This window comes from Barbus barbus (genome assembly GCF_936440315.1).
Source record: "Barbus barbus genome assembly, chromosome: 33".
Lineage (NCBI taxonomy): Eukaryota > Metazoa > Chordata > Actinopteri > Cypriniformes > Cyprinidae > Barbus > Barbus barbus.
Window position 1 is genome coordinate 3332107 of NC_136761.1, and position 26203 is coordinate 3358309.

The 26203-nt window shown below is 41.4% G+C and overlaps 1 protein-coding gene across 1 annotated transcript in view; it reads left to right on the top strand.

Moving 5' to 3' along the window:
• nlgn3a (neuroligin 3a) overlaps window positions 1-26203 on the top strand; it is a 180992-nt gene that overhangs the window by 87111 nt on the left and 67678 nt on the right. Inside the window, exon 4 of the mRNA XM_079390521.1 lies at window positions 23879-24064. Coding sequence (XP_079246647.1) covers window positions 23879-24064 — 186 coding nt within the window. The remainder of the gene's footprint in view (window positions 1-23878; window positions 24065-26203) is intronic.

Below are 26203 nucleotides of genomic sequence, written 5' to 3' on the forward strand. Positions count from 1 at the left end.
CTACAATTAGCTTGTACTTATTGTAGCTTAATCTGGTTAGGAAATGTCCATTCACATGTGAAGTGGCCACATAATAAACCACCAATCACACTTATTTTGATTTAGGATTGGGTAGTGAAATAAAGAACATGTTTACTTGCAACTGATTTCAAGAACAACCCCTTCTTCCCTCAGGAAGAAAAGAGTGGGCCTATGTTTGTAATAGCGAGTTAATAGTTTAGGATGTATTACGGAATAAATACTTGGCTTTAGTACTAAATACTAAAAATAGATTTTCTTTAGTTTTTTTTTTTCCTTCAGTTGTAATGCATAAAGTTCCTCTTTGCATTAAAAATAATATACATTATTTGCATTGCTGTAGATAGAGCGACAGACAGACAGACAGACAGACAGACATACCGACCGACCGACAGACAGATAGACAGACAGACAGACAGACATACCGACCGACCGACAGACAGATAGACAGACAGACAGACAGACATACCGACCGACCGACAGACAGATAGACAGACAGACAGACAGACAGACAGACAGACAGACAGACAGACAGACAGACAGACAGATAGATAGATAGATAGATAGATAGATAGATAGATAGATAGATAGATAGATAGATAGATAGATAGATAGATAGATAGATAGATAGATAGATAGATAATATCACAAACAGCATGGGACAAGTTACAAGCTTTAGTTTAATACTTTAGATTTGTGAACCCTTAAACCTAAATATGAGCATTAATAATAGCTGGATTAGGGGTGATATGGATGACTGACATGTCTCTGATCATATATCAGCCCTCCTCTAATAGAAACAGGAATGCCTTCAGCAGGTATTTTTTATCCATGGCCTCAACAGGAAATGTGGCGTGTGTCGTTCTGTGACACGGGTCCCCCCCAGACAATGGCTCATCTATTTCTGCACTGTCAGCTCGCCCTTAAAGCACAGTTGTCAAACTTAATTTTATTACCTGCAGAGCTGGGAGCCCTTTTATTAATTTATTCCTGGAGGAGGGAGAAAATAGGATGTGAGATGAGGTTCTGCGGCTGCGGAGTGTGTTTATACTCTCTGAAACATGGATACGGCAAAGTAGCATTAACTTGGAATGACAAGAGTAAATGCTTTGGTGTCCTCCAGTAGAGGAGCCAGTCATTTGATTCTTCTGGCCTCATTGCGCAGAATCTGAAGACAATCATCTCTGGCACAAAAGCAGTTGTCTGATATATAACTTGTATTGTTAAAGAGACAGTAGCAAGTTGTGTTACAAAACCTGAGCTGCCTACCTAGGCAGCATTTTAAGACGTCACACGAGAGCACCCGATGTGAAGGAAGCACATAAATTATGCTGGCCTAAATTTAAAAAAAATTATAATGAAGCAATGAAAGCAATCCCAGAATGCACCACAGTGAGCTTAAATATTTTGATCCAAAATTGTATTAATTGAGTATGAATATGTTTCTGTCTGTCACACGTATGAACATATAACACATTATTAGATCATTATAAAATAATTAAGTGTAGTTTTGATCTCTTGACTATTCCATCCACATTTGCATGCATTTTCTTGTCACTGAAATATATTTAGACATTTTTGCTATATGAAGCTTGAAACTAAAGTTGTCTATTTCAAAAGTATATTTTATATATTTATTTACAGTTTTACGGTTTACAACATATATTTGTTATAATAAAAAAAGCTGTATGGAAATGATCAAACCGCTTCAGCCAAACCAGATAAAGCTAAGACCAGAAAACCAACTTGATGTGTTTATTTTAAATCACTGATACTAAAATAATATTGCTGTGAAAATTAATTCTAATAAATGCAGAACAGTTTGTCTGCGACTGGCTGTACAGAGAGTGTGTGTGGGCTAGTGATCAGATTTTCTTTATGTCTAAAAAAAAGTCTGAATTGTTTCACAGACATAACTCTAAAATATGCAGAACATAGTGGATATAGACTAGTGAATTTTATTCCTTTTTCCACAAATTATCATTGTGTTGCAGATTATCTATTATATACTGTATATTCCTTGCACAAAACTATGTTATGACCTCAGAGCACTTTTAACTCATCATTTGTAAAATAATATATTATGACATTTGCATCTCATAATCAGATAGATAGTTTGACATTTGATTTAAAAACTGCAGTGATACAGCTGATGTAAAAACTGAGCACTGAATGTGCTTTTAGTACTACTTGCTGCAAAACATGCATGAAGCAACATAATATCGTTTTGAAGAATTGTTGCCATAGGCATGTTTTTCTAATGAGTTTGGGTTGCAAATAAAGGTTAAATTGGAGGCCAAAACTTTATTTTCAAGAATCGTAAAAATGCTAGTCCGAGCAGCTAGCATGTGAAGCTGTCGGCCACTGTGCTGCTGGCAATCAGGTGGGCAATGCTCGGCTAGCCAATGGGCAGCAGGAAAACAAAGCCACAATGACATTTTATCTGATGGAGAGGCCTGTGGGAAAAGCTGTGGCGCTGAACTGTCAGGCAGATTTCTGGGAGATGTGGAAGGGATGAAAAAAAGACAAACAAACAGGGGCCCTGGCACAAGCTCCCATCACCAGGCGCAGGAGCGCAGAGATGAAACACAAAGAGATCTAACCTTTTTTTATTTCTCTGGGAGAACAGAGTTCTTTGGTGCTGAGAGATTAAAAGGGAATGGCAGAGTGAGATAGATTAAAACGAATCAAAGCCATGCGTTACGTATTTGCAGAGAATGTCAACTGAAGAAGAAAATATTGCATTTGTGCACTGATGAGGTGCTGTATAATTGGTAACATTTGGTGTTGTGTTAGAGAACATTTTACATGTCGGGAGAATATTTTATTTCAAACAATCCTTCATAAAGCATGTTAAATTGTTAAATTGTTAATGGTAAAAGTTAAATTAATATGTGAATCAGACTGCAAAATGTAGGTGTTACAGAAGAGGACTGAGACAGAGGAACGGTATGCGTTATCTTTATTGGTGACCAGAAATAGCGAGTGAGGATGAGCGCTGGAATCCTTGACCGGGATGAACTGGCGTAATGCGTTCTTGCCACACTCACGGAGAGGAGAGGAGTGAACACACACACCGCTGACTGGGAGCTGGAACTCCGGAACAGACAAGGAACAGGATCCTGAGGGTGCAGAGTGGAGGCAAGTTAAGTAGCAGGATAGTACTTGGTAGCTAAACACACTAGCGCTTGGAGTAGCTGAAGTAGTCCTCCTTCGTTAAAACGAGACCGGACGTCGAGTGTCAGGCAGTGTGTGCTTTTATGGGAACCGGTAATGAGTGACGTGATGAGGGACAGGTGAAAGAAATCAGAACTCAGGTGAGAGTGACCGCTGTGATTGTGAGGCGGCAGAGCCTGGCTGATCTGTAACATTACCCCCCTCTCCAAGGCCCGCTCCTGAGGGCAGAGGACCCCGACGCCGTGGCGGTCTTCCTCTTCCTCTTGGCGCCGGACGGTGTGGATGGTTGGAATGGAATACCTCCAGAAGGATCGGGTCAAGTACGTCATCCCGAGGTACCCCTCCCAGTCAATGAGATATTCAAGACGACCGCCTCGGCGTCGGGAGTCTAATATGTCCTTCACCTGGTAGATGGTCCCATCCTCGATGACCAACGGGAGAGGGGTTTCTGCTACAGGACCAGGCTCTGCGGGGGGAGAAACAGAAGGATGACAGGGTTTTAGTAGGGAGACGTGAAAGGTGGGGTGAATTCTGTATTGGGGAGGCAATCGGAGCTGGTAGGTGACGGGGTTTATCTGTCTGACTATGGGGAAGGGGCCAACAAATCTGGGACTTAGCTTCTTGCAGGGTAGGCGCATCCTGATGTCCCTGGTTGACAGCCAGACCTTCTGACCAGGTTGATAAATGGGAGTCTCAGCTCTACGAAGGTCGGCTGTCATCTTGCGCCTACGCACTGCACGTTGTAGGTGGTGGTGAGCTGTGTCCCAGACCCTCTCGCTCTCCCGGAACCAGAAATCCACAGAGGGTACGTCCGAGGGTTCCCCTGACCAAGGGAACATGGGTGGCTGGTAACCGAGTATGCATTGGAATGGAGTCATACCGGTAGCAGGCTGGCGGAGAGAGTTCTGGGCATACTCAGCCCAGCCAATGAACTGGTTCCAGGAGTCCTGGTGGCCATGGCAAAAGGTTCGGAGGAAACGGGTTACCTCTTGAATCTTGCGTTCCGTCTGCCCGTTAGTTTGGGGGTGATAGCCTGAGGAGAGACTAATGGTCACACCTAGGAGCCGGAAGAAGGATCTCCACACACGGGAGGTAAATTGGGGTCCGCGATCCGATACGATATCTTCGGGAATTCCGAAGTAGCGAAAGACGTAGTTGAACATGAGTTCTGCTGTCTCCATGGCTGTGGGAAGATTTTTGAGAGGGAGTAGCCGACAGGCCTTAGAGAACCTGTCCACGATGACCAGGATACACGTGTTACCTTCGGAAGGGGGTAGATCCGTGACAAAATCGACTCCGAGGTGTGACCAGGGGCGATTAGGAACAGGCAGGGGAAGCAATTTGCCAGCAGGGAGCCGTCGTGGATTCTTGGCCATCGCGCAATCAGTACAACCTCGAACGAACCTCCGAACATCCTCAGCCATGTTGGGCCACCAGTAGCGATCTCGTAGCAGCGAGAGGGTGGTGTTGGCCCCAGGGTGGCCAGTGCCCAGGGATGAGTGTACTGAATGGATGAGCTGGGTGCGTTGAGTTCTGGGAATGAACTGTAGTCCTGGCGGACAGCCCGGCGGAGTCTCGATTGGGGCATTGGAGGAGGTTGCTGGATCGGAGTCCCACTGAATGGGGTTGACGAATATCTTTTCAGGAATTACGGGTTCGGGTTCTTCGGAGCATTCATCTGGTGCATCGTATAGGCGGGAAAGTGCGTCGGCTTTGATGTTCTTCGATCCTGGACGGTAAGAGATGGTGAAATGGAAACGAGTGAAGAAAAGTGCCCACCGGGCCTGACGGGGATTTAATCTCTTTGCCTCCTTGAGATATTGTAGGTTCTTATGATCGGTGAAAACGGAGAAGGGGTGTTGGGCTCCCTCCAACCAATGCCTCCATTCCTCTAAGGCCAGCTTGATGGCAAGAAGCTCCCGGTTCCCGATGTCATAATTATGCTCCGCCGGGCTGAGCTTACGGGAGTAGAAGGCACATGGATGGAGTCGGGCTGGTGTCCCCTGCTCCTGTGAGAGAATGGCACCAACTCCTGAAGTGGACGCATCAACTTCCACAATGAATGGTTTCCTGGGGTCTGGGTGAACTAGGACAGGGGCCTTGGTGAAAGCATCCCTTAGCGCTTAGAGGGCCTGGGTGGCGGCAGGGGTCCAGATGAGGGTCTTAGGTCTGTTGCGGAGCAGGTTAGTGAGAGGGGCGGCTATGGAGCTGTAATTCCGTATAAATCTGCGATAGAAATTGGCGAACCCCAGGAAACGTTGGAGTCCCTTGATGGAGTCAGGAGTGGGCCATTCCCGGACTGCCTTCACTTTCCCCTCGTCCATTTGGATGCCACCGCTACTGATGTTATATCCAAGGAACTGCACTGAGGGAAGATGGAAGGAACATTTTTCAGCCTTAAGGAACAGTTGATACTCCTTCAGGCGTTGCAGGACCTCCGCAACGTGGCGACGATGTTCGGCCATACTCCGGGAGTATATCAGTATACCATCGATGTATACCAGAACGAACTTATGGAGGAACTCCCGGAGTACCTCATGCATAAAATCTTGAAATACGGAGGGGGCGTTGACGAGGCCATAGGGCATAACTAGATATTCATAGTGGCCCGTAGGGGTCACGAAGGCAGTCTTCCATTCGTCCCCCTCACGTATTCGGATCAGATTGTAGGCGCTGCGGAGGTCTAACTTGGTGAACACGGTGGCACCACGGAGCTGTTCCAGAGCTGTAGGAACGAGGGGAAGTGGATAGCGGAACTTCACCGTGATCTTATTCAGGGCACGATAGTCGATACATGGGCGTAACCCGCCATCCTTCTTCGCCACAAAGAAGAAGCTTGAGGAAGCAGGGGACGTGGATGGACGAATGTATCCTTGCTTAAGGGCCTCCTCAATGTAGTCCTCCATGGCCTTTTGCTCGGGGATGGAAAGAGGATAGATCCTTCCGTGGGGCACTGACTCACCCGGAAGGAGGTCGATTGCGCAATCCCAGGGTCGATGGGGTGGTAGCTGGGAAGCCCTCTTGGGGCAGAAAACGTCTTGGAAATCATAATAACAGGTGGGTATCGTCACTGACTGTCTTTCGGGGGGACTCTCAATGGAAGTGGTGTTCAGTGCTAGGGAATCTTTAGCTAGGGAGCAAGGTCTGGGTGCTCTGGGGAAACAGTGGTCAAAACAGGTCTCTCCCCATTTCATCACCTCACCAGTCCGCCAGGAAAGAGTGGGTTCATGCTGTATGAACCATGGTCTGCCCAAAATGATATCGACGGTGGAACCCTCAAGAACAAGAAATTGAATCATTTCCTCATGCAAAACTCCTATTTGAATATGTACTGGTTTCGACCAGCGACTTACGCACCCTCGGCTGATGGAAGTACCCGTCACGGAGTAGATCTTGTATTCCCGCGGAGTGGCTGTTGTAGGGAGGCCGAGCTGGCGGCAGAGACTGCCCGAGATGAAATTCCCTGCAGACCCGGAGTCGAGGAGGGCAGTGACTGGAAGAGAGCATTTGGAGCTGGTGAGTAGCACTTCTATGGTCAGGGGTTTTACATTAGGCACATTGGACTTCACTGCGCTTACCACTAAGCGAGGCGGTCGTACAGGGCAGGCTGCTCGGAGATGCCCCTTCTCCCCGCAGTAAAGACACAATCCGAGTCCAAGTCGTCTGGCTCTCTCCTGCGCAGATAGGCGGTGGCTGTCGAGCTGCATGGGTTCCTGAGCAGGGTCGGGGTAGTGTGGCTCCATCTGGCGGGTAAGAAGGGGAGTTCGGCGGCACTCGGTAGAGATCTCTGAGAGGCAGGAATCCATTCGGGTGGCACAACGGATGGAATGTTGGATTAGACTTTCCAAACCTAGCGCATCATCGAAGGCGGCCAGCTGCAATCGGAGGCGAGGTTCCAAGCCCTGTCGATAGGCGGTAAGGAGGGCACACTCATTCCAACCGCTAGCAGCGGCAAGGGTACGAAACTGTAAGGCATATTCCTTAATGGATAGGGAATTCTGCCGCAGCCGATACAACTGATCACTGATGGTGGAGTCAAATACAGGCCTCCCAAACACTTCTCGGAAATGTTGAATGAAACTCTGAGAAGAGAGGGTCACACTTCCACCTTGTGCCCAGATGGTCTCCGCCCATTGCAAAGCCTTACCCTGAAGATGCGTGATAATGTAGGCTATCTTAGACTTCTCGGTGGGGAACAGATTGGGTTGCATCTCAAAGGATAACGAGCATTGTAAGAGAAAGCCGTTGCATTCTGCCGCCGAGCCAGAGTAGGGCGCTGGTCTTGCCATGGGACTGGATACCACCGAAGAAGAATTGTTGCCGGAAGCGCCCGTGGGTGAGGTAGACGGGGACCCAGTCAGCGCGTGCTTCAGAATCTCCACCAGTTCTTGAAACGGGTCTGGATTGCTCATGTTGGTGATCGTCGGTGAAGGTCCGGTCTTCTGTTACAGAAGAGGACTGAGACAGAGGAACGGTATGCGTTATCTTTATTGGTGACCAGAAATAGCGAGTGAGGATGAGCGCTGGAATCCTTGACCGGGATGAACTGGCGTAATGCGTTCTTGCCACACTCACGGAGAGGAGAGGAGTGAACACACACACCGCTGACTGGGAGCTGGGACTCGGGAACTCCGGAACAGACAAGGAACAGGATCCTGAGGGTGCAGAGTGGAGGCAAGTTAAGTAGCAGGATAGTACTTGGTAGCTAAACACACTAGCGCTTGGAGTAGCTGAAGTAGTCCTCCTTCGTTAAAACGAGACCGGACGTCGAGTGTCAGGCAGTGTGTGCTTTTATGGGAACCGGTAATGAGTGACGTGATGAGGGACAGGTGAAAGAAATCAGAACTCAGGTGAGAGTGACCGCTGTGATTGTGAGGCGGCAGAGCCTGGCTGATCTGTAACAGTAGGGTTCGTATAAATTGAAATTTGAGAATCTGAAATCGAATTAATTTCAACTGATAAAAAAAACTAGTGCATGTAAATTTAACTTATCATTCATGGTCATTGTGGCCAGGCGCATGAACTTGAACCATCACTTAACCTTAGACCTCAATCTTTAAAGGTTTACGTTATCATAAAAAGCCAATTTCATATGGGGCATTTTGATATGTTGACTTTAAAATGATTATTTCAATCCATTCATTAAGCAGTATTGAATTTTAAGAAGAAAGCATCCTTATATACAACCAAATAAAATCAGGCATATTTTTAAACAATTTTTTTCATAGTAACTTTTTTTTCACAGGGCCGATGCTGACATATTTGTCACGGGTATGTGTGCTGTACCAAGGGTTATGATATTGAACATATCCTTGAATTTAAACACTTGCAAATTTGTTTTTACTGTTCCGGCTGAATGACAATGACTACAGGCCCATGAGATTCCTCTCAAGAGTTTCCATAGGCATATTTTATAACATTTCATTTATTCCACAGATGAAGTTCACCCATATGACATTTATACCTTACGTCAGATTCATAATAAATATATTAGGAATGGGTTAGGAGTATGGTTGACTACAGTGGTCCAACTTTCTTAGTCTTTTTAGCTTTTGTATTTTTAGCTTTAATGCTTTTAAGAGGGATGAATTTTGAGATTATTCAGGGAGGGTTTTAGCTTGCTGTATCATCACTAAACATATTAAAGCCAAAAAATTAGAAAAAAAACTAGAGCTCAGTAGACTTAAACAAGTCAACTTCACTACCAGATTGGCAGCATGTCACAGTATTTGTGCACACTTACAGCCGATTAGCAATAATCATACGCTTTCTCCTAAACTGTCCTTTCTCAAATATAATGGTAGGAAGTCTGATACATTATAGTGGAGCCCTTTATTTGGACAGGTTGTGCAAATCAAGCAATAAAAACACGACAACACCAATTTATTTGATTCAAGTCCCTTTGTAACATTCTTATAGCAAAATATTTAGTTAAATTCTATTGTTCATCAATGTTGTTTAACCGTGTCACCCTAAAAAAACTATTGTGAATAAAGAAGTGAATTATACAATATATTGCTTAACTTAAATGGCTTCAGTGTAGCAAGTTTCATTGCTTATTATACACTGATCAGCCACAACATTAAAACCACTAACAGATGTAGTGAATAACTGTGATTATATCGTTACATATCGATTATGTCAGGGGGTGGGATATATTAGGAAGCAAGTGAACAGTTAGTTTCTGAATTTCATGTGTTGGAAGCAGGAAAAATGGACAATCGAAAAGATCTTAGGGACTTTGACAAGGGCCAAACAGCGATGGCTAGATGACTGGGTCATGGCGTCTCCAAAACAGCAAATCTTGTGTACTGATCTTAGTATGCAGTAGTTAGTACTAGGAGTGTAATGGTTCATGTTTCTTATGGTTCGGTGTGTATTGCAATTTTGGGGTCACAACTTCGGTACAGCTCGGTATGGGGTGTAAGGGGGAGTATTAGTGGTGTTAGAAATTTCCACAAGAATACTCTACTATTTGCTAACAATATATATACATGTATATGTATGTATATGTATATATGGTAACACTTTAGGATACCATTAGTCTCAGCCTCAGATGTCACGCCAACGGAACATTGGCTAAACGTCTGATGCATATGGCACGTTTTTCTGGAAACACTTCAGGAATGTCGAAGTCGTAATCTGACTGGTTGATTTAAACCGGATTTCCGGGAGACGCGAGTGTCGCGTTTATTTTCGGTCCGCCGGGAAACAAAGATGCCGTGGCGCCACACCCCCTCACGAAAGAAGAAAGCCTTCGTGTTTACAGCTGTGACGACGAACGCTTATCAGGGTTAACTAAATGCTGGATTTTCAAAAGTATGTGAAGTACTTAAAGTTTGCGGCATAGAATCTTTAAAATACATCCGAGAGTTTCACACACCGCAAAACGTGACACTAAACGAAACGAACTTTGATTGGTTGTTTGGAGTTGCGTCAGTCCCATAGGCTTCCATAGGAATTTAGGAATGTGGAAGTAAAGCGTGTCATGGAGCAGCCAATAGTTCCAAACAACCGATAGTTTTAGCATTGAAGCCCATTCATTTCAGTGCTCCTCAAGCACAGTCGCCAGAAAGTTGAGGAAATTACAGCATTTTTGCCATTTTAACGCATTAGTTTAAAGATCAAAGCGTGTCGCAACTCTGTTTCTCAACGGCTCTGGGTCAAACGGCATAATGGGCCTTGGCCAATGAAAGCGGACATATATTCCAGACCTTCTGCCATCAGTCTGAAGGTCTGACTATGCGAGACTAGGTTACCATATACTTTATTTTAGGGTCTCTTAACTAGTTGCTTATTAGCATGCATATTACAAGAATATTAGCCATTTATTAGTACAAATTAAGCACATATTAATGCCTTATTCTACATCCCTAATCCTACCCAATACCTAAACTTAACAACTACCTCACTAACTATTAATAAGCAGCAAATTAGGAATTTATTGAGGGAAAAGTCGTAGTTAATAGTGAATAAATGTTCCCTATTCTAAAGTGTTACTGTGTGTGTGTGTGTGTGTATGTGTGTGTATGTATGTATATATATATTTATTTATTTTTTTTTTTTATTTTTTTCAGTCTTCTGAGCCAAGGGCGGCGAACGGTATGGTGCAGTCTTTTACTGAGAACCGTTGCCCCCAGTTACTACATACGAAAAGTGGTTCAAGGAAGGACAACCGATGAACTAGCATCAGGGTCATGGGTGCCCAAGGCTCACTGATGCACGTGGGGAGTGAAGGCGAGCCTGTCTAGTCTGATCACACAGAAGAGCTACTGTAGCTCAGATTGGTGAAAAACTTAATGCAGGCCATGATAGAAAGGTATCAGCGCATCAGAGTTTTCTGTGTGGGGGGGCGGGCCGTAGCCACAGATCAGTCAAAGTGCCCATGATGACCCCTGTTCACCACCAGAAGTGCCACAGTTAGCCTGTGAGCATCAGAACTGGACCATGGAGCAATAGGAGAAAGTTGCCTGTTCTGATGATTCACAGTTTATTTTAGATCAGGTGGATGGCTGGATGTGTGTGCATCGTTTAGATGACAGCAGGATGCACTATGAGAAGAAGGCACACCAGTGGAGGTGTTGTTGTGCTCTAGGCCATATTCTTCTGGGAAACCTTGGGTCCTGCATTCATGTGGATGTTACTTTGATACATACCACCTACCTAAAGATTGTTGCAGACCACGTACCCTTACACCCCTTCATAGCAATGATGTTCCCTGATGGCAGTGGCCACTTTCAGCAGGATAATGCATCTGCAACACTGCTAAAATTGTCGAGGAATGGTTTGAGGAACATGACAAAGAGTTCAATGTGTTGCCTTGGCCTTCAATTTCCTTAGATCTCACTCCGACTGAGCTATGAAATGTGATCAGATTCTACCTCACAACTTGCAGCATCCACTTATGTGTTTGTGCCAGATAAAACAGGACACGTCCAGAGGTCTTGTGGAGTCCATGCCTGACACTTCAGAATTAGGGGAACCTACACATTTTCTGTAAGGCAGATGGTTTTAATGTTGCGGTGTATAAGGCTTCTTTAAGACCGAATAGTTGTTCAGATGGCCCACCAGCTTCAATATGTAATTGCACACCCCTAATTTATGTATAATATAAACAAAACTGTTGGAAACCCTGCCACATTAAAAGCTGTAGTGTTCCTAGATTATCAACATATGGTGCAATCATTATGTTCTGGAAAGAAAAACTGTATAATATTGCGTAAAAGCTATTGTAGATAATAGACTTCAAAGGTTATTTGCAGGGGCAAACAGCGCAAATGCCCAGCTCATTACTGTAGCATGACGATACACAGAGTTTCATCCCATATACAGGGCATTAGATGTGTTCCCATTATTTAGCCGGATTAAAAGCTTCTGAGGTTCAAAACCCAAGTTATGTGTTAAGCTGGAGTTCAGAGCCCCAGGGACACTTATCAAATCCCTTGCCCAGTGCTTGCTTTGCACAAGCAGAGGCTCTTGAACTCTTAAAGACGCCAGTTTAGAGAGAGGCCATTTCTCTGAGTAGAGAAGAGAGTTTATACACAAGATAGATCAGCTCTAAAGGTATAGAGGTCAGTCCGCTGAGACCTGTGTTTTAAACAGTGCTTGCCGATTCCTGTTCTGCTGCTATCATTGACTCAGAGCAGCAATTTACATTAGAGATGCTGGACCTTATCAACTCATGGTTATTCCCTGAGGTATCAGTCCATCGTTCATCCTACAAAGGTCCAAATCGAGTTCATCAGTGTCCACTCACTTTTTCAGCAGTATGGCTTCTGGAGCTATTTCCCCCAGTAATTTTTTTATTTCACAAAATTCTCTAATAAAGAGAAGTAAGCCCTGAACCCAACCAACCAACCAGCTCTTTGCTGAATCAATAACCAATCTTCTTATGGGGGAAAAAAGCTGTATTTTTTGCTATAATGTTTTGCCTTATATATATAAAAAATAGACTACTAGGGATTTCTTATTGTTTAATTTTTTATTAATTATTGAGCCATTACATTAAATCCATGTTCAAAGTATATTTTTTGTCTTCCCCAAGTGACGGTGAACCCACTACAATGATTTATTTTCAGAGCTTGGATATGGTTCGAATTTGGTGAGAACCGTATTTAATAGATTCGTCCTTGTTTATGTAAAAAAAAAAAAAAAAAAAAAAAAAAATGGAATAGATCCACAAATTATGGTGCCAGATATAATATTTATTCATGTAGAGTACATTTTTCAGATATATGTCTTGTGAGATTTTTTCTTGCTGTTAAGAGTCTTGGCATAGCTGCTCAGATTGGCAACCATCACATCATGATGATAGAGATTAAAACAACACAGACAACCCTTTCTTTTCCATTTCCCACAATAACAGTAGTTTTGGGTGGTCTATAGTTGTATTATTGATTATTTTCTTATTTTTGTATCAATAACTCAAATTCTTGCTATAACTAGTAAAGCAGAGGAGATGACCAATTCACATGGTGTTATAACTGAGGTGGTTACAGTGACGTGTCACATTAAAAAAACAACAAAATTATATTTATTGTTTGAATTTCATGGTAAAAATGACATTTGAAAGCTGAGGCTTTGTTTTATATTAAAATTAACAATCACAAAGTTGGTGATTATTGAAAGGTAGGGTCACTACTAATGTTTAGTTAATTTTTGTTCACGCATCAACAGAAGGGAAGGGGAGGGGGGGAGAAGTGGTGTGTGGCCAAGTATGGTGACCCATACTTGGAATTTGTGCTCTGCATTTAACCCATCCAAGTGTACACACAGTAGTGAACATACACCCGGAGCAGTGGGCAGCCATTGCTGCAGCGCCCGGGGAGCAGTTGGGGGTTCGGTGCCTTGCTCAAGGGTCTCACCTCAGTCGTGGTATTGAGGGTGGAGAGAGTGTTGGTTATTCACTCCCCCACCTACAATCCCTGCCGGACCTGAGACTAGAACCCACGACCTTCGGGTTACAAGTCCAACTCTCTATCCATTAGGCCACGACTGCCCCCAAAAAAAAAAAAAAAAAAAAAAAAAAAAAAAAAAATGGCGCAGCGGGGAGGAGGCCGGAAACGGCCACGCCCCTCCCGGCTGCGGTAAATCACGGAGGCCTGAAACAGAAAACAGCATAGATTAAAAGACCGACCTTGGGATTTTACAAGTTGTAGTTCATGTCTACAGTCAACACACACCTTCAGAGAAGTGCTAATGAAACAAGTGTTTCGGTTAATGATTTCGGCTCTTCAAACCATTTGGGCAAAAATTTTGGTTGCTGAAATTTCAGTGCATCACTAGTAAACAGGGCCGCTTTTTACATTTTGATTGATTTGTTTTACCCGACAAACTTTGAGTTTATTGTAGGGCAGATATTTCAAGATTACATTGTGTTACGGAGATTTTGGAACCAGTTCTAGTCTCTTTTTAGGTTGAATTGCCTTACAGAGTCATGGGAAAATAACAGTTCTCAGAAGCGAGTGTTGAGTAGATAGATACAGAACTTCATTTTGCAATGACAGCAACAATAGAGGACTACAAATTACTGCACCATTAATGTGAAGTAACTGTTTCCTGAGCAATGATTGCGTATCAGTGCAGCCTGTTAAGAAAAACTACTGTCACTTCAGCTTGATAAAGGTGAGTTTGGTCCACGGCCAGAGAAGAGGAATGGTGCGTGCTTGTTATGCGTGTGCGATTCTAACCTGCGTGAGAGGATGGAGCAGGTAGTTGTGCTTGGGAACTAATTGAAATGAGAGGCGATGTGCAAGTCTCCTCCAACATCGCCAAGCCATTCGTCAGGGTGACATCACCGTACTCACACCACATCCATCTTCTAGAGCAGGCCCAGGCTTGCACCGCTCGCCGTGATTAATATCCATACCTCCCAACCGCACACCGTCACTCCCAGCACATTCAAACACGAGCACACTGGGAGGCAGCGGGCAGCTTCCCCTGTAATCTTCTGTAGAGCTGGACAGCTGTGGTGTGGGCTGCTCTTCCATGCCTGCGCCACTGATGGAGGAAAGGGACTTGGCAAGGAAGAGTGGCGGTGTAGCGCTCCTTTATTGCCCATCCAGTAGGAGAATACGCTGGCTCTGCTGGTAGCCGAATGCTCGACAGCCCCCTAATGAGTTGGATGATGTTTTCACCTTAGACTCCAGGCAAAGTGTTAGCAAAACACAAGACGCGGGACAAGCAAAACCACAAGCCATGCCCACAGCAACAACCTGGCAGGAGTTCCATCCACATCTGCGCTGATAATTAAAGAAAGAGTTCATCTAATGTTAAAAATGGTCACCAACTACTCACCCTCATTTGGTTCCAAACTTCTAGGGCTTTTTTTCTTTCATACAAAAAAATATATATATATACTGTATAACCAGTCCATATGATATACTCCAAAAATAATGTGATTTTGACATGAGCTGAGTGATTTTTGACAAAGAGATGAAAGAGATGTAGCAGGGGGCAAGATTTTCAATGAGTAAATTAAATTGAAATTCTGGCCCTTACACAAGGACTTGGAATATTACCTCTTAAGAAATAAGAAATAAACAAACAAATAACTAAATAATAAATGCCACCGCCAGCATTTTTGATCATTCTCACAAAATTTTCATGACTCCCAGAACATTTTGTTGAGTGAATATCTGAACATGCATTCTTTTTTTTTTTCATAACTTTCATTTTTGCTGAAACTAGTAAAGCAGAAGAGATGACCAGTTTTAACTGAGGTGGCTACAGTGACCTGTCACATTAAAAAACATCAAAACAATATTTATTGTTTGAACTTCACGGTAAAAATGAAAATAAATGCCAGCCACTGCTTTTTGTCAAAGGGTAACTCAAGATCAGATTCAGAATGATAATCAAAACAGTAGATAGTAGAGAGTAGATCGCGTCCATCAACACCCCAAAGCTTCACAGTCCTAAACCACTTCCTGGGTCGATATTTTTTTTATGTGGAAACATTAGCCAGTTTTGATTTGTATGCTGTTTGTTTGATGACTGTGTTATTTTACGTATGCATTTGCTTACATACAGTATACGATCGCTTGTTTCTGTTTCGTCTTTGCCATGTTTTGATCCAGGGGTTCTTTCAGAAGATATGCAATAGCACTTCCTACCGTATGATAGTAAAAAAAAAAAAAAAAAAATGGAAAACCGGAAAATTCCATCAATGGCAGGACAGCATTGTGTCATAAATGGCGTGGAAAGAGTTCAGTTTTACAGAGCGCAGCAGTCAGGTTCAGTACTTTAAAACTTATTTTTTAATGATAACTTATAAACCTTTAATAACAGCCTTGTTTTTGTGTTTTTGGATGATACATGCTTTTTTGAAGCCATCTGTTCTCCTTATTTAAATTTATTTTTAACAGCAAAATTTGTGGTGAAAAACAACATTACCTATGATGCTGTACAAAATATTCCACAGTGAGCAAATCGCTCAAAAGGAGCTTGCAGGGAAATACCTATATAGTCTTCCTACTGTATATCCTACCTATGCATACTATGTGCATATAATGCAATAAACCTAATGAACAGTTTGACAATCATACGGGTCAATAGTATAGAAGTATAACAAAAGCCATACAGGTTTGGAATAACATCGTGGTGAGTAAACGCTCTCATTGTTTTAATTTGCAAGCGAACTATTCCTTTGAGAAGGAGCTGGAACCATACGATGACAGAAGAAAAAAAAGATGGTCTTATCAAAGCAGGCTGTCAGACCAAAAAAGGAGCGGTGCGACGGCGTTTGGAGTCATGCGTTGCTTTACTTCAAACTTCTGAGCTAAAGATCCCCCCACCCCCACAAAGCCTCTCATTATCAAGAGATGAAATTGCAGCTCCCACCTGCGATCGGGGGCGAGCAGTACTTTGAAGATGCTCTGAAATGTGACCGTGTACACCAGCTCCTTTAGACTGATTTGCTTTGATAACCCCCCCCCCCCCCCCCCCCCCCCCCCAAGTCTGATGTACGCAACAGTTTCATACTCCTGTAAGTTCTCAGGCTGCAGCTTACACTTAGCGTAAAAGCTTTTTGCTGTCTTTGAGATGCAGAGCGAGTCGCCCCCCACCCTGACACACACACTTCCATTCAGTGCCATTCAATGCTGGATGTGATTGATTGGGAAGTGCTCCATGAGAGCAGGGCCGTTCAATGCACACCACTCTTTTGTCATTCACAGGGTTCCTGCCTGCCCAGAGAGAGAGCATGTCATGTAATCAGATTAAGAGAAGTGCTGTCACAGGACAGGATGGCTAACAGCTGGCCCATAAGCACCCTGATTTACTTTACGCTGCTTACTGCATGCTCCTAAAGGCATTGGACTTTAGTGGAAGCAATCTGTTTTATCAGTCCCAAATTTCCTGGGTCGTTTATCCTCGCCTATCAACAATATGGGTTTTGGTTTGTGGTGTTCCACCACGGCACATAAATATGACAGGTTTTTGTGTCTTCGAGTTGAATGTGCTTAATACCTTAGAAATTGTATGTCCGTTGCAATCTCATCAACTGCACATTTGGGCTGTACTGAAAATCTAAATTCTAGGAATGTATTTCCTGCGCAGTTACACACAGTTGTTTCATCTAATAGTAAAGAGTTTGGACTGAGATTCTTCATGTCTAGAGCTCTTACTGTTATTAAGAGCTCAAAGATGGAAAGGCAGTCTTGTCAGAGCTCATCTAAATATAGGTTTGACATTCCTCTAATGCTGTCCTATCATATATCTGCAGTCATTAATTCCACGCCAGTCACTCAATCACAAACCTCTCGTTGATAAATGATGGAATTATATGATTTATAGGTCAATGATGTGGTGTTCGTTTTATTTTTCTAGATGTTAGTCATTTATTCAAAAATATATCACAATGCAGTACATAGAGGCAGTGACTGGAATCTGTCTCTTCTGTGATGAATATGTTAAAAAGTCCAAATTGCCAAATGGATATGACTCTCAGATATATTAATATTCAACTTCTCCACGTATATCAGTGCTGCCGCCATCTTGAATCGGTCAACGAGTGCTGGCTAAATGGATGTCGATGGTTCCTCAGTGCGCTTCAATTAATTGTAATTCCTCAGACAGCGTTTGGCTGAATTCATCACAAATAATCAGACTGGCAGACCTAATGGTAATTATGAACACTGCACTGTAATTACTGTCTATTCTATAATGGATGGTCCACTGCAATTATTAGCTAAGTTAATTTATTATGTCTGTTGAAACAAGCTTATTTTGTTTTTAATATGTATTGAAATAGATATGCAATGAAATTGCTATGCAAATGATTGCTGCTATATACATTTTATAATAAATAATTGATGTATCATGGATATTTTAGGATAGCTAAACTCATTTATGTTTTCTATCTCGCTTGGGTTTCTGATCTCTAGATTTCAATCACGTTTTACTAATATTTATCAACTGCAATGTGCAGAAGTCAATACAGGAAGCCATTTTTTGTCATGAAAATCAAATAATAGGTGACTGATAGCGACCTTTTTGTGACATTTAAGTTTTGCTTACTATATGGTTAGGGTTAGGATTAGGGTTTGGCTTAGGTTTACTTGCCTGTAATTTTGCATAATTGATTCTTATTATAATAGTAAGTATATGTAACGTGTAACAAGAACACCTTAAAATAAAGTGTTACCCTCTATTTAAATGATATATTTGAACAAATCAAAATAAATGCACATTTGAAAGAACTGTGTATTCAAGGTTTAAGGAAAATATAATGGATAAAATAATGTTATTATATTTCATTAGTTCTTACACGTCTTGACATTATCATTAAAAGTCATCAAATTGCTAGTTAAAAACGAATGAAACCAACATAAATAACCCAGCAATTCAAAACAGGAAGACACAATAGAATGAATGATAAAGAATGAAAGAAAGAAATTCTAACACAGTGGACTTCAGCATTTTGAGTATGTAAACCATCTCAGTAATTCAGAGAAAAACAAGCCTCGCCCCATGTTTTCTCAGATGCCATTCACTGCATGCTTGAAGCACATCTATTTTACATAGAACCCTCTAGTCGTGGCCTCTTCTTTTCCACCCCTCCGTCCGAAAGTGAGCAGAAATGAGATGTGAATGGGCCCCAGTGTTCAGAGAGCCTTAAAAACAGCTCTCTTGTTCTAGCCTCCCCCCAACTTCCCAGACTCATCACTGAAGCGCCAGCGAGTGTCTTTGAAGAGAGGACTGTACAGTGATACAAATGGCAATCCCGCTCTTTCAGGGATGCACTCCCCGCCCCTGCCAAGCCCTTTTTCTATTCAAATCCCATATTTTCCGGAATTCAGTGGCCTGACAGGGACCGGCGCGAGGGGGAGGTTGAGGTCTGGGAAGAAGGAATTGCTTCCCTGCAGTGAGGGGTGGGGGAATCCAGAATCCTTAAGGGAAGCAGGAACACTTTGCCTCTTTATGTTTTTTGAGGGTGGCCTTCCCTTTCCCTCGTCATCCTCACCCCAGAGTCCCTCTATTCAGCCCTGGGGAGAGAATGGAGGGGGTTATGAGGCTGTCAAGGCTGTGATTGTGTAGCTTAGGTTGGGCAAGCAGGGATGGGAGACTGGCAGATAGTTCAGACACACAGACAGCCTTGTTAGCTGGCATCCACACTGAAGGAAAGAGAGGAAGACAGACTGGCTGATGTCAAACGCTACTACGCCATTGCATCATCCTCTTCCTCTCTTCCATATTGTCTTCCTCTATTACTAACAAACACCTCTATCTGAAGCTCAGTAACGAGTATCATGTATTTTGGCTTCAGCATCAGAGACATTAGAGGGATAGTTCACAAAAAAATGAAAATACTGTCATCGTTTACGCTCTCTCAAGTCTTTCATTGATCTTTGATACGAAAATGAAGAGATTTTTAATATTCTCTCATAAAAGTTTCCATCCTTTGAAAGTATATGCAGTCAACACGTCAAGTAAAATGTTGTAAAAGAGATCCATATCAACTGAGCAGTTTAATCCAAGTCTTCTGAGGAGACGCAGTTGCTTTATATAGGCTTTTATTCACAGACAAACAGTATTCTTAAATGGCAGCATACCAAGTCAGACAGTAGCCATTTTTCCCATGGCAAACATTTTAAGTGTAAATTTGCAGTAAAATGTTAGTGATGTATTGTAAAAAACTTGGTATGTATCATTGCCCCCCAGGCCCTGAGGGACCCTGGGAAGTTTTGGGGTCTGCACCATCTAATGGCCATAAAACTAGAATTATGTGCTTAACATATTTTCTTATGGATAACATCCTTATATTTCCCTGAACATGCTGATAACAAAGCTAAATATGGCATTGTTTGCCCCTATGACCTGTCCACCATTTTGATTGATCACATAAACTAATATAGCAAATTGCTTCTAAATTTTTTGCCAAATCTGAATGAAAACACTGAATTAATAATCTGGGTAATCAAACTCTTTGATATTATTAGGAGATGGTCAAGATTTTGATTCGTTATGCCAAAGAAACACAGTTAAATGTTTATTTGGAGATATTGAAATTTGACAGAATTGTGTAAGGCCACAGCTTGATACAGACCTCCAGAGATAGCGTATGGGGGAAAAAAGAGTTTCCTCCTCCTAAGTAAATCATGAGCATGTTTTACTTAGAAGTTTTTAGATGTACCATTGTACACATTTCCTGACACCAGAATAATATGTTTAGTCATTATTTTTGCAGATAGTGGGCTTGGCCCTAATAGATGTTACTTGCAGCTATATGTGTTATTTTATTTATTTAGTTTTATGGGAAAGAAGACAAGCATACATTTGCAGTGTCTATAGTTTCATGCTAATATACAGTTGATGATTCTAAAAATGCTAAGCATGTGATGTTTTGGGCTCTTGAGAAATGCAGAACTGAGTGGAATATATTGATAATCCAAGCATGAGGCTTTCTGATGAGCCGTCCAGGTGACAGGGTAGATGAACGGAGGGCGAAGCATAGGATGGACAGCAGCGTGCAATCTGCCTGACGGCTTAAGTGATGAAAGAAGGTGAGGAAATCTCAGTGGGTTTGCTGTATATTTAATGTGGTCATATTCCAGTGTCAGCTCCTGCCCGACTCCCACCAGCTCAATGTCATGTCATTGTTGCCGCATCGATCGATATCTGGGTGTGCGATTGAGCCAAAAAATGTTTTACAATGGTGGAATGTGAACGTGCAGGATTGGCCTGAGACAGAGCTCTCGCCCTCTTTCAGTCTGCTTTGTGAACAAGCGCTATTGTTAAAAGCACTATGTAGATATAAGCGAAAACTCTTATAGGAGAGTCTGTGTTTCATCACCTTTAGTGATGTTAAGTACTACTGATATTGTAAGTCACCTTATGAGCTTTTTTCTGCATAAAATTGCCTGTGGAAAGCATACTCCATTCCCCAAAGGGATAATAATATTGTTATGTAGTACATTATTGTCAAATTAACAAGTACCATCATCTCTAGAGGCCATATGTGATGCTGAAAATGTACAGATAGCGGATTACATTGTTGTGTGTACAATTCTGTGACAGTCCTGCACAACATAAACATAGTGAGGTGATGTAACAGGCAATAATAGATTGAAGCAAAAGCAAATACAATGGCTCGTCCAACCTCAGTATGACCCCAGTGGTTTGTAAATTCTCCAACAGCCCTGTATAAAGCCATGATGCATAAAAACCATCTTTATATAATCTTAATTGCTTTCCAAAGAAAACATTTGCTACCACATTTCCAATTAAAATACATCCACAAACCATGGAGAATATATTTTTAAATGTAGCCTGTGGGTTTGTTTGCTTCGACTTCTGTAATAGTTCTGGATCTTGTTTCAACTTATCATGAACACCCCTAATTTATATACAATCATTTCCTGTCCGAGTCATTCCTGCTTGTTTATTAAGACCATTTGTTGTGTTTTTATGTCAAATGTATAATAAATTAATAATAATAACAATAAAACAAACCTAAAAATTCAAATATAATAATTAAATAAAATGGTGTAATTAAAAAACTTATAAAGTATGCCAAAGGCATTTCATTGTAATGGGATGTTGACAAAAAAAAGAATACAAGAGGTTTTACGTGTACATTATACAAAAATACAATAAGAGTAATAATGTATTGTGAAATTCTATAGCTGGTTCATCTAATGTTCGTTCTTGGGTGAGGTCTCACATCTCACTCCCAGCGAATAACCGCATGTTTGGTTGCGCTCATTAACGAGCATTTGTGAAGCAAAATGCAGCGGTGTGTTGCATGAATATAAGTGAATTAACTCGCATTTGATTCGGCGTGCTGCTCTACATCAATATAAAGTGACAATGAAGTGCAGAATGTCTGCCAATGCCCTTGAGATGTTCAGGAAAGCTGCTCTCTTTAAACCTATTTCCTTTAACTGTGCACGCTCCTACAGGAGGCAGCCTTTCAAAAAAACATGCTTTATTTGATATGCTAATATATTACATGCTGTTTAATTGATTTGTTCCTGATGAAAGCACAATAAAAATGGATTTGGGGAACAAGATGGGGAACCTTCCTTTCCGTCCATGCAGGAACAGCACTCCCTTTACATTACAGTCGTTTACTGATATAAAGAGGTATTTAATCGCTGTCCATTCAGTGTGCTAACATCCTAATGTTAAGCTGCGTCCAAAAATAAGGCACATGCCTCGCTTGCATTTTTGTGTAAAGATACCTCCCAAGGAGATTCAATCCAAGCAAATGTTTTGTGAGTACAACACTTTTTATTGGAGGAAATGGAATCACGCATCATGAATTCATTTATTTCTTTCAACTGATTCATAAGATGGCACTTTTATTTTTTTTACCAAGTGAAGGATACATTAAGGATACAACCAGATGAAGGCAACTGAGCAGACCGGAGGTTCAAATATTGAATTTGGACATGCTTCCCACTTTCTAGCATTCAGCCACCGCTATGGCAAATCGAGATTACATGCAATTGGTCTGTCAATATATTTGATATTACCCATCATTCATCGGTTCCTTAATTGTAGAGAGAAATTCTCTTCGATTGTAATGCTCTACTTTATTTGATCACCATGTTGACCATTTGCGACGATCAATGTAGAACATTCTATAAAATATGTCTTAATTTACGTACATATGGTGTAGCACTACAGCACATTTTGTGCCTGCTTAAACTGAATTGTAGGTGGTTAGTGAATAAAAAGCAGGGGTTTGCACCGAAATGGTGCATGCTAAAGTCGCACAGCTGTTTAGTGAATCCCCTCTTATCTCTCTCGCCCACTCTCCCCTTCTCTATTTCAGTCGCTCATATTCGCTCACATACGCACAAACACACAGTGCCACACATGTTAACACCAGCCCTGCAATTTGAGGCCTCCCCTCTAGAGATGTCAGGTTGTCAAAGCTAACCATCCAGTGTCGGAGTGAAGACAGGAAGCAATAAACATTTAACCTCTATGTATCAGGAAATTCATTTCCCTGTTAGCAGTGCTAATAATAGCTCTTCTGGGAGGCAACATGTAGATGAACATCGTTTCAGTCTTATTCACTGCTAGGAAATCTTGAAATTCTGGTTTGGCTAAATAATGTGGTTGAGCACAAATATTGTTCAATACAGCATTCTACATTTGCTTTTATTATTTTGTAATGGTGTATGTTTTTTTAGATGTATTTCAAAGGCAGAATGCTATCATTTCTACAATTTTTCTTTTTCTTTTTTTATTTCTTTATTATTATATTAACATTTGTTCGAATTACAATGCAATTCAATACAAAAAAAAAGTGAGTGGTTGTGTTTGCAAGGCATTGCTACGCACTTGCCAAGGTATATGGGGAAATTGTGCATTGCTGTGCAGTTTCTTTTAAACTTGCTTTTAAGCCAAAAGAGATCACCCTTCCATGATATTTTGGTTTCAAGATATGCCTTGAGTGTCTCATTCAAATTGAGTCTATGGGTTTTTTCACTCATTTTATCACCTACCAAGCAAAATGTCAGCTTGAAAAACTAGCAGCACACCTCTGCTCACTGAGCTGCACAGTGTGAAGTATCATCCATTGTCCATTGCAATATCCAAAGTCTATTGCAAAAACAATGTGAGACCAATTAAGAAGTTTCAATCGATGAGTTTGTTTGACAAGAGCTTTAAGAAGGATCCTCAGGTGTTACAGGTTCTCTTAACACTATGTGCCCTCACTCTATTACAGGCTTCCTCAGCACAGGAGACCAGGCTGCTAAAGGGAATTATGGCGTTTTGGATCAGATCCAGGCTCTGCGTTGGATAAGTGAGAACATTGGCTATTTCGGTGGTGATTCCAACCGCATCACTGTTTTTGGATCAGGAATCGGTGCCTCATGTGTGAGCCTTCTGACCCTGTCCCACCATTCTGAAGGTAAGAGAACATTTAATTCCACAGAAGAAAAAGAAAAGTCTTTGTCAAGTTAAAATCCCCTTAATCCTCAACTTTGCATAATGATCTTTGCATCATAATGCAAAGGACTGAAAAAAGTAATAATGTGAGTTAAATGCTTAAGCTCTTTCCATAGATAACTGTCAATTAACTTTTGAGTCATCACTTAGTTTGTAAAAATGAATTAAAAATCCATTAACAGTAAATTATAAATTATACATAAAATATAGTTATTTTAATAGATTCAGAGATAAGCTATCACAATATAATTAACAAGCACAAACAATGTAAAGAGTAATATAAGGAATAACAGTATAACAGAATAACACATTATAAAGAACAACTGTAACACTTTAATCCATATCATAAACATGTAGACTCTGTAAACCTGGTTACTTGTGCAGAAGGAAAGAGACATGATCTAGCAGTTCATTTACACCGAAATAACTGAATGCACTGGACTTACAAGAGTAACCAGAAGTTCCTCCACCAAAAAGCCCTTTTTTATTTATTATTTAGTCAAAATTGCCTTGTGTTGTCTGAAAGTGATATGTAATTCCGATGATTGTTATTAGTGGTTCCACACAACTGATATGAGCAAAAGTGTTGTCTTTACTTATTTATGGTTGACTAATCTGTTTAGCGTGTGTACTATAAATTCATGGTGGACAATATAAATGAAAGACGTGTTGCAGATGTGTTGCTTTTCTGTTGACGACCTGTGTGAGATTTTGCATAAAACACCAAAGTGCTTTTAATTGATGTCGGCGATGATGGATGGTCAGCCGGCAATGAATTGCAAACAAAGTGTGTAAATTAACATGCATAGACAGTTATGTATTTATGCAGCCATAAAGAGGCAGCGGTTTTTCACAGGACTTACCAAGGTTACATTTATCATCTTGTACCGTATCATTGTGGCGGACTCCATACAGTATGTAAATCGAAAACAGATTCCCAAGAGGCTTTTCTGAGATGTGAGACATAATTATAGAAAAGTCAATTGGTTTTGTGGGTTTCCATGACATTAACTGTTGAACTTGAGCATGTTCAGTCATAAAACAAAAGTTCAGAATCATGAGACAAATGTTAACTGTAACTATCAACTCCTTTGAGATAAATATGTGCAAGCAACACATACAGTGCATTATAAAGATAAACGTTCAGTTTGTAATGTTGAAAGACTTTAGAATGGAGTCGTGACATTGTACATGTTGAGATACAAGCAATTGATATTATCTGTCAGAGACTACTGTAAAGGAAGCCACTGTATTTCTTTCACTCTTTTTTTTTCTCTATGTAGATTGAAAGTTGTGTCTGGCTTTCTCTATTAAGCGATCACTGAAATTTCAGATAAGGTCTTGGGTTGTTTCTACACTTCGCTTCCTGCCATGAATATTTTTGCGTGTTTGTTTGCATTCTCCAGATTGCATCAGTGCATCATTAATTGCTTTGATTTGGTTTTGGATGGATTTCCTTTACCATAAATGCATTTTCTATTCACATATTCCATATTGCCAGGCTTCATGTAGCATGTTATTATACCGTCACATCAACTGCCTCATTCCTTTCTCGGTAAATTGGATATTACCAATGCTGATGTTTCCTCTGAATAGAAGTATATTCTCTACTTGGTTTGATGAGATAAAAAAGCAGTACTGGGGGGAGCTGGGTTTTACTGACAGCCTCTATAAACTATCAGGATCCTTGAAAATTGAAACAGCTATCCTGCTATTGCAAAAGGGGTACTCGCCGCAAGTGCAGTCCAATATCAATCAGCTAGCTCTGCAATACTTCTCAAAGCTGTGATTTTAGCCATCACAGCAAGGGAAAGGAAAAGGATTACCAAATGGTAATGGCGAGGCTTGAAGGAATGCAGTAGTAAAGAATCCATTTACTCTTTTATAAAAAGCAGTTGTCAACACAACTTGAAGATTGAGAAATGCAGTTGCTTTGGTCAAAGCTATATAGTGCTTATTAGCACAATAAAGTACTACAGTTTAGACTAAGGCATGGGAGACAAGTGAAGAAACATGTTTAATAAAGTGCTTGTGTACCATTAGTGAGAAAGATATCAAGTTGGTTAAAACTTCATCATGTACACTCTGGAGATTATGTCGG